Source organism: Coregonus lavaretus (assembly GCF_964263955.1).
Source record: "Coregonus lavaretus genome assembly, chromosome: 33".
NCBI lineage: Eukaryota > Metazoa > Chordata > Actinopteri > Salmoniformes > Salmonidae > Coregonus > Coregonus lavaretus.
This window is the reverse complement of record NC_140020.1, coordinates 32,984,205-32,993,015: the sequence shown is the minus strand read 5'-3', so window position 1 is coordinate 32,993,015 and position 8,811 is coordinate 32,984,205. Positions and strand designations below refer to the sequence as shown.

Genomic DNA, 8,811 nt, shown 5'->3' with positions numbered 1-8,811 from the left:
ATGGCTCTTCTAGTCCACCTAAAGACGGTCCGGGACCTTCGTGGAAAGGGGGACAGAATCGCCAAAGTCACATTTCGAGGTAACAAACTCAAATACTTTATTATTGCTACAGATGCTTTGTCCGCGGTGTTTTCTCTCTCTATGACCCAATAGGTATAGTCATACTGATTGCGCAGTGCCTAGGAGTTTGCAATGTGATTTGGTGTATGAGCCTGTGGATAGGTAAACCCCAATGTGGTGACGCGTCTCCTGTGGTTGCGCTGAAGAGTTAGGGAGACCCCTGTCTGGTTCTGCAATCCCAGGAGGTGATGGAAAGCGACACAGATTGTGGAGGCGAGGAGTGCTTTTACGCATTGGAATACATAATACCCTCAAATAAATAATTATTTATTGAGGAATTTTAATTCAAACAGTCGGGTACAACCACTTGGTTTGTCGAATTAGCACATCGTTTTTTTTTTTGTTGGCCATCAAGTTTAGAAATGTGTTCAATATCCTATAGTCCTATCGATCAGAAGGAGATTCTCTTCCCTGTAGGCCTAGCCGTTATACGCAACCGTTATTTCACGTTTTACAGCTCTACAGCTCTCATCTATCTCCACCGTGGTTCGCCTCCCTCGCCATGCGCTCAGCTGAGCTGGATCTCACAGTATCAAACACCGTTGATTTTCATCCCTGAAAGGAATGAGACTCCAATAAGGAAGCTGTCCCGTGGTCGGTGGTCCACTCTGGCCAACTCCCCTGGCCAGGCAGGTCTGATTGGAAACAGATTGGTAATCCCAATGCAACAGAAAAACGAATAAACAATATAGGTACTGTAGATGAAGGCTAGACTGCTACGCATTGGTGTGGAGGGAATTGTGTGTGTGTGTGTGTGTGTGCTGCTTTAACTGTTTGCCCATTTCAGCACCATGGAGAGCAAATTCTGGTTTCTGAGATACCTTACATTCCCTCAGTTTATCCCCATAACACCTGAAAGGCCTAGACATTGTGTGTGTGTGTGAGCATGTGCTTGTGTGTGTGGGTGCGATGTAAGTGCCTCTATGAGTGTGTATGCCTGTGTGTGGGTGTGCATGCACACCTTAACCCTAATCTTAACCACACTGCTAACCTTATGCCTAACCCTAACCTTGAATTGAGACCTAAAAGCTACATTTAGTTTTCTTACATTTTTATGATATAACCAATTTTGACTTTGCTGCTGGTTGCAGTGATAACTTTTTATGACTTCACAATGTCAAATTGCTTGTTGATAACCCTTTATGACATCACAATGTCAAATTGTTGGTTAATAACTATGTTATGACATCACAATGACTAATTGTTTGTTGTTAACATTTATGACATCACAATGCTGAATTAGTCATTGAAAGAAATGCTGGAATAACTCTTTATGACAATGAATAGCCTACTTGTTTGTAGAGGAAAGGCCAATAACTGTTTACACAGTAACCCTGCTTAAACAGTACTGGCCATAGGTGCATGCCTGCTGTTTTACCAGTTGAATAGGACACCTGCTGTATAAGCTGCCTGGCACTGAAACCGTATATTATGTGGCTTGTTGTTCAGTTTAATTAAGGAACCATATAAGGTGTTCGGTTTCTGAACAGTTAATTTAGGATGTCAGTGAAAAGGGCCGGCCCGCTGATTAGGCAGGATATGGCGGCAGATTGACGAAGGCGGCACTTTCTGAGCTAAACTGACCTCCAACCACACATAAAACCTCACATAATTCTGCCCCAAAACAAAAACAATTTCTCTCAACCATTGGCATATGGGTTTTTTAGGTGAGTGTTGATGCCATCCTATGATAAGCAGTGCCTACTTTGTCAAAGGCTGGGACGCAAAATATTTATCTTGTCCGTTCCCAGCGTGCCTCTCCAGGGTGCTGTTGGAGAGACGTATCACTGTGGCGCTCCACCAACATTCCGACAAAAAAAAGATCTAACACAAATCATGTAGCTGATATAGCATATGGTAGAAATAGTATGTGGCCTTTACTGTAGCCTACAGGCTGGAGATAAAAATGTATGACAATGTAATGAGATGGAAACTTTTTACATCATGCCTGACATGTTAACAAACAACATAAAACAGGACAGGTCAAAGTAAAATGGACAATATGGAATGGACAATCACACTACTCACAACTGCTGTCCAGGAGTTTCATCCCGTGGGCTAAATTGTCATGATCAGTGGTTTCAAGTTTGTATCTGTACACTTTTTACGAGCTGACCATAGTGAAAAAGAAAATACTTCTGCATTTCCCGCTGTGCAAACACATTGCAAATAGGCTCAGGATAACTCCTCCTGATAAAGTTGGGTAACTGATATTCAGACCTTAAATAGCCAAATTGATTAGTCACAGGAATCGGCACTGATAAAGCCAATGCAACGGATTGTTTTACAAACGGTGGGCCTACCAATACAATTCCATTGCGGGTGACATGGTAGGCTACACCCCACTAAGCACAGACCGAGGCCAACGTCTTTTGGACATCTTTCTTATTTTTTTTATTTTTTTTATTTATTTTTTTACAAACGATAGGCCTACCACATAGATGGGCATTCCTAACATTACATTTCAGGTGACACTGTAGCCCAGGGATGGGCAACTCCAGTCCTCTGGGGCCTGATTGGTGTCACACTTTTGCCCCAGCCCCAGCTAACACATCTGATACCAATAATCAACTAATCATGATCTTCAGTTTAGAATGCAATTAGTTTCATCAGCTGTGTTGACTAGGGATGAGGAAAAAGTGTGACACCACTCTGGCCCCCAAGGACCGGAATTGCCCATCCCTGCTGTAGGCTGTACCTCAGTTAGCACGGACTGACGCTAACACATTTTGGATGAACTAGCCTTGATTTCCACGTCCATGGACATTGTTTTTTGTCCGGTCCGAACCAAATCTGAACCAATCATTGACGTCTACTTTCATTCAGAACCGAAAATGAACCTGATTTCAACGTCCGGAAAATACGTATTTTCACCTTTCATTCAGAACCTAAGTTGAACCTAACTTCAACGTCTGGAAGAATACGTATTTTAGATTCTTTTCAACATCATTTTGCTTACTGGGACTATTCTTGTAGGTGCTGCAATTTGTTTGTCTCGCCTAGAACGGCCAGGACCGGCCCTGCTTAGTAATGTGTCTGATTTAACAGTGAAAGAAAACCTAGTCTCTCTCGCTCTCTCTCACTCTCTCTGTCCCCCTCCCTGTCCTTCTCCATCTCCCTCTCTCTTTCCTTCCCTATCCACCCCTCTCTCTCTCTGGTGTTTGACATGTTGTTGATAGCTCCTTGCCTGGTCTCTGGTACAGGCTGTCAGCAAGGCTTCCTGAGTGCTTTCAGCTCAGACTGTATCCTGTCTGGAGAGGAAGGGTTCTCTCAGGAAGCCCCTGCCCCACTGAGCAGGCCAACCTGTATCCCTTACAGGGACGGACACTGGGGAAGGTTATGTAAGCTTTGTTACCAGTAACCACATAGTTAGACATCTCTCCAGAGGGCGGAACATATAGATTGACCCCTGTATCCATTAAGTAGATGAAGATTAAGACAATTTAGTTTCTAAGTCCACATATACAGTACAAGAACCTGAACATACACATGCTGTACTGTACTTACATTTTAGTGATTGGTAGAGGACAGTCTGTCCACTAAGGCCAAGTATTTGCCTAAATCTATTGGCACCATGTGTTGAATGACAGTATGAATATTGTTAAAGTTCCTCTGTTATTATATTCCTGGAATCCCTCACCAACATAATTTTAGAAGGGTGTTGAATTGCCCTCTGGTATAAATATATTTTGGGGGGCTTTGTTATCTTCATTAGCCCAGTTGTGAAGTCTAGCGCTTCCCTATTCTAAAGCCAGATACTCCAGCTTCTACTGTACTGTAATAGGGTTTGATGGTAATGCTTGTCTTCCCTTCCGGGGCTGAGGCGAAGTTAACACAGCCAATGTGTTACGCTGTATATCAAATAAATGAGAAATTCAATTATTATTTCCACCATCACAGAACTGAGTCAGATTCTGAGAACTGAGATTCAATTACAGATTACTTGATTCGCAAAGAAGTTGTTATCGTTCTGCCTGTTTGGGATTATCCTCTCTCTCTCTCTCTCTCTCTCTCTCTCTCTCTCTCTCTCTCTCTCTCTCTCTCTCTCTCTCAAATTTAAAATAGGCATGAAAGGGTCTCTCTCTCTCTCTCTCTCTCTCTCTCTCTCTCTCTCTCTCTCTCTCTCATTCAAATTTAAAATAGGCATGAAAGGGTCTCTCTCTCTCTTTCTCTCTCTCTCTCTCTCTCTCTCTCTCTCTCTCTCTCTCTCTCTCTCTCTCTCTCTCTCTCTCTGTCACTCAATTTGTTTCATTCTGTTCCTCTGCTAAATTGTAGAAATGAAACAGGTTGCTGAACGCTCTCTTTCCTGTAGAAAAGTATTTTTACAGAACACTGCAAGTGTATTTTTCCCCTCTGCTCTGCTGGTATAACCCTTTACTTTCACCCTTCAGTAAGATATCAGTAAAAAAACGCTCTCATTCTATAAATCCCCAGGAAATTGAAAGTGCACAGACTGTCCCCATGTCTACTATTCACTATAGTCTATTGATTGATGTACCTCGCTTTAGGCGTTTTCTCAATTCCTCTCTCGCAATCTCCTTACGTCTGTCGGTCTGTTTCTTTCTCTGTCTCTTTGTCTCTCTCGCTTTCTCTCTCTGTTTTTATTGACTTGCTGCTCCGCTTTGCCTTTGTCATTTAGTTTCAGTCTCTTTCTCTGCCATGGTCCCACATTCTCTCTCTCCTGATATCTTGATTAGTTTGAGATATTTGTTGTTAAGAGTATTTACATAACATTATGGGCTCTATTTTCAGCTGGTGCTAAGGAGACGCAAGTATCAAACGCACGTTAGTGTGCAATTTCGTCATGTAAAAACAGGTGCACTGGCATTTTCCAGCCCTAACGCCAGGTTCGGCAACTTCCCTGTCTAACATCAGCTCGCTTGCGTTGAGGTGGGTGGGAATGGTGGCTATATTTAAAAACAAGCGTAAAAGTGACAATTTCATGCAGCACTAATGGTAAGTTTTAAGAACCACAAAAAGCAGGTCTTAACAGTTACACAGTTGATAATGGCATGGATTTTGAGATTAGAAGCGCAGGCTATCCAGTCATGACGCACAGTGCCCATGGAAGGAGAGATATGGGTTTATCGTGAAAACGAACATAGTTCGAATGCAATGCAATTTCGGCTGCTATTTCAGGAGAAGTGCAAATATGATCTGTTAGATGGTTCCATGATGGTTATACAACATTACATATGCCAGCAGTATAACGGTGAGTGGACATTCCCCCGTTCTCTTTATATTGGATCTTTATCAAGCTCCAGTGAAAAGTTTGGATGTATGTAAAACCCTCCATAGTCTAAGTTGCATTGTCTGTATTATATGCCCATGGGGAGCAATGATGGTGCCTGTAACTATATATAGACATAGCCTATTTAAAACGAGTTGTTTCGTTTTTAATAGAATTTGATCAGAATTACAGTGCCAGGATGCATGTTTTGTACAGGCTTAATTATTTTTCACTCTTTCAATTAAGTTAGTATTGTGGTCAAGTAACTACAATGTTGTTGATCCATCCTCAGTTTTCTCCTATCACAGCCATTAAACTCCCTGAGCAGTTTCCTTCCTCTCTGGCAATTGAGTTAGGAAGGACGCCTGTATCTTTGTAGTGACTGGGTGTATTGATACAACATCCGAAGAGTAATTCATAACTTCACCATGCTCAAAGGGATATTCAGTGTCTGCTTTTATTTTAATTTGATTTTGTATCTATTCTTTACGATGCATTGGAAAACTTACCTGGTCTTTGTGGTTGAATCTGTGTTTGAAATTCACTGCTCGACTGAGGGAACTTACAGATAATTGTATGTATGAGGTAAAGAGATGAGGTAGGTATTCAAAAATCAGATTAATTGCCAAACATAGTCAATAAGTAAGATTACATTCATTACGCTATTGATAAGGCCTAAAAAGACAGTGTATACGGTGCCTTCAGAAAGTATTTACAACCCTTGTCTTTTTCCACATGTTGTTGTGTTACAGCTTGAATTTAAAATGGATTAAATTGAGATTTTGTGTCACTGGCCTACACACAATACCCCTTAATGTCAAAGTGGAATGATGTTTTTCTCAATTTTTGAGTCAATAAGTATTCAACCCCTTTGTTATGGCAAGCCTAAATAAGTTCAGGAGTATAAATTTGCTTAACAAATCACATAAGTTGCATAGATAGAGTTTAACATGATTGTTGAATGACCACCTCATCTCTGTACCCCACACTTACAATTATCTGTAAGGTCCCTCAGTCGAGCTGTGAATGTGATGGGTGATTTGAAGGAGTCAGGCGCAGGAGGGTAAATCACAGAATACAGAGTTCATTCCAGAATACAGAGTTACACAGGATAGCGTCAAACCGTCCAGTGCGCTAAACAGGCGCACTGGAACAAAACAGGCACACAGGGAAAATATACCCCGGCAATACAAAATACACGTAGCTCAACCGAGCTACTCTCTCCTCACATTAAACAATCACCCACAAGGACAAGGGGGCAGAGGGAACACTTATACACATACTAATGAGGGGATATGAACCAGGTGTGTGTAATAGACAAGACAAAACAAATGGAATGATGAGATGTGATGCGGCAGTGGCTAGAAGGCCGGTGACGACGAACGCCGAAGACTGCCCGAACAAGGAGAGGAGGCAGCCTCGGAGGAAGTCGTGACAGTGAATTTCAAGCACAGGTTCAACCACAAAGACCAGGGAGGTTTTCCAATGCCTCGGAACGAAGGGCAACCATTGGTAGATGGGTAAAAAAAAAAAAGCAGACATTGAATATCCCTTTGAGCATGGTGAAGTTATTAATTACACTTTGGATGGTGTATCAATACACCCAGTCAAATCAAATCAAATGTTATTTGCCACATGCGCCGAATACAACAGGTGTAGACATTACCGTGAAATGCTTACTTACAGCCCTTAACCAACAATGGATTATTTTTTTTATAAATAAGTAAAATAAAACAACAACAAAAAAGTGTTGAGAAAAAAAGACCAGAAGTAATATAACATAACAGTAGGGAGGCTACATACAGGGGGATACCGGTGCAGAGTCAATGTGCGGGGGCACTGGCTAGTTGAGGTAGTTGAGGTAATATGTACATGTGGGTAGAGTTAAAGTGACTAAATAATTAACAGAGTAGCAGCAGCAGAGTAAAAAGATGGGGTGGGGGTGGGGTGGGGGGGCAGTGCAAATACTCCGGGTAGCCATGATTAGCTGTTCAGGAGTCTTATGGCTTGGGGGTAGAAGCTGTTGAGAAGCCTTTTTGTCCTAGACTTGGCGTTCGGTACCGCTTGCCGTGCAGTAGCAGAGAGAACAGTCTATGACTCGGGTGGCTGGAGTCAATTTTGAGGGCCTTCCTCTGACACCGCCTGGTATAGAGGTCCTGGATGGCAGGAAGCTTGGCCCCAGTGATGTACTGGGCCGTACGCACTACCCTCTGTAGTTCCTTGCAGTCAGAGCCTGAGCAGTTGTCATACCAGGCGGTGATGCAACCAGTCAGGATGCTCTCGATGGTGCAGCCATCACAAAGATACAGGTGTCCTTCCTAACTCAGTTGCCAGAGAGGAAGGAAACCGCTCAGAGATTTCACCATGAAGCCAGTGGTGACTTTAAAACAGTTACAGAGTTTAATGGCTGTGATAGGAAAAAACTGAGGATGGATCAACAACATTGTAGTTACTCCACAATACTAACCTAATTGACAGTGTGAAAAGAAGGAAGCCTGTACAGAATACACATATTCCCAAACATGCATCCTGTTTGCAACAAGGCACTAAAGAAAAACTGCTAAACATGTTGCAAAGAAATGAACTCAATGTCCTAAATACAAAGTGTTATGTTTGGGGTAACACAACACATTTAATAAGTTACATCAATAAGGGATCATAGCTTTCACCTGGATTCACCTGGTCATTCTACGTATGTCATGGAACGAGCAGGTGTCCTTAATGTTTTGTATACTCAGTGTATATGGGTGCATCATTTCTTAAACAACCTGACTGAAAATGTATAGCTACAAATTCACACAGTGGTAATTGAATTAGAATGGAGGTATAGCTGTGTCCATGCCTTCTCCTTTTATTTAAAAACATAATGTCCGCATAGAGGGATGTTGTTCTCTCTCTCTCTCTCTCTCTCTCTCTCTCTCTCTCTCTCTCTCTCTCTCTCTCTCTCTCTCTCTCTCTCTCTCTCTCTCTCTCTCTCTCTCTCTCTCTCTCTCTCTCTCTCTCTCTCTCTCTCTCTGTTTCGTCTGTCACATTCGGTGTCATAATGAGTCCAAATTTAGTCGTTTATCTGTCTGCTTGTCTTTCTCTCCTCTGGCTCCTCGTATCAAGCCAGGTGTGTTTTTATAGCACCATTACTCTGTCTTGCCCTTTCCACTTAGTCTGACACATGTAAATTGATTTAGGATCTTGTAAGATAGTGGACTCTATGGTCTTGTCAGGGCGTGCGAAGCATGAGGAGTCAGATGGAATTCACGTGCAAAATGGTGGTATTCATTTACAGGTGCAGAAGGTGAGCTGGAACCATGAATACTGATATTTATGAATACTTGACTGACAAAAATAACAAACAAGGAAAATAAATGCAACGGCCAATTCACAGAAGCTACAGGCTTCTAAGGCAGAGCGCCTAAAACTATGACAAAGTGCTAGTTATTACAAATGCACAGAGGCTTGTTGTGCAA

At 42.2% G+C, this 8,811-nt stretch overlaps 1 protein-coding gene across 1 annotated transcript in view; it reads left to right on the top strand.

Moving 5' to 3' along the window:
* The window catches only part of otofa (otoferlin a), a gene marked incomplete at both ends in the record, with an annotated part of 140,055 nt that continues 131,244 nt past the window's right edge, over positions 1-8,811 (top strand). Inside the window, one exon of the mRNA XM_084150942.1 lies at positions 1-79. Within this exon, the coding sequence (XP_084007068.1) occupies positions 1-79 (79 nt within the window). The remainder of the gene's footprint in view (positions 80-8,811) is intronic.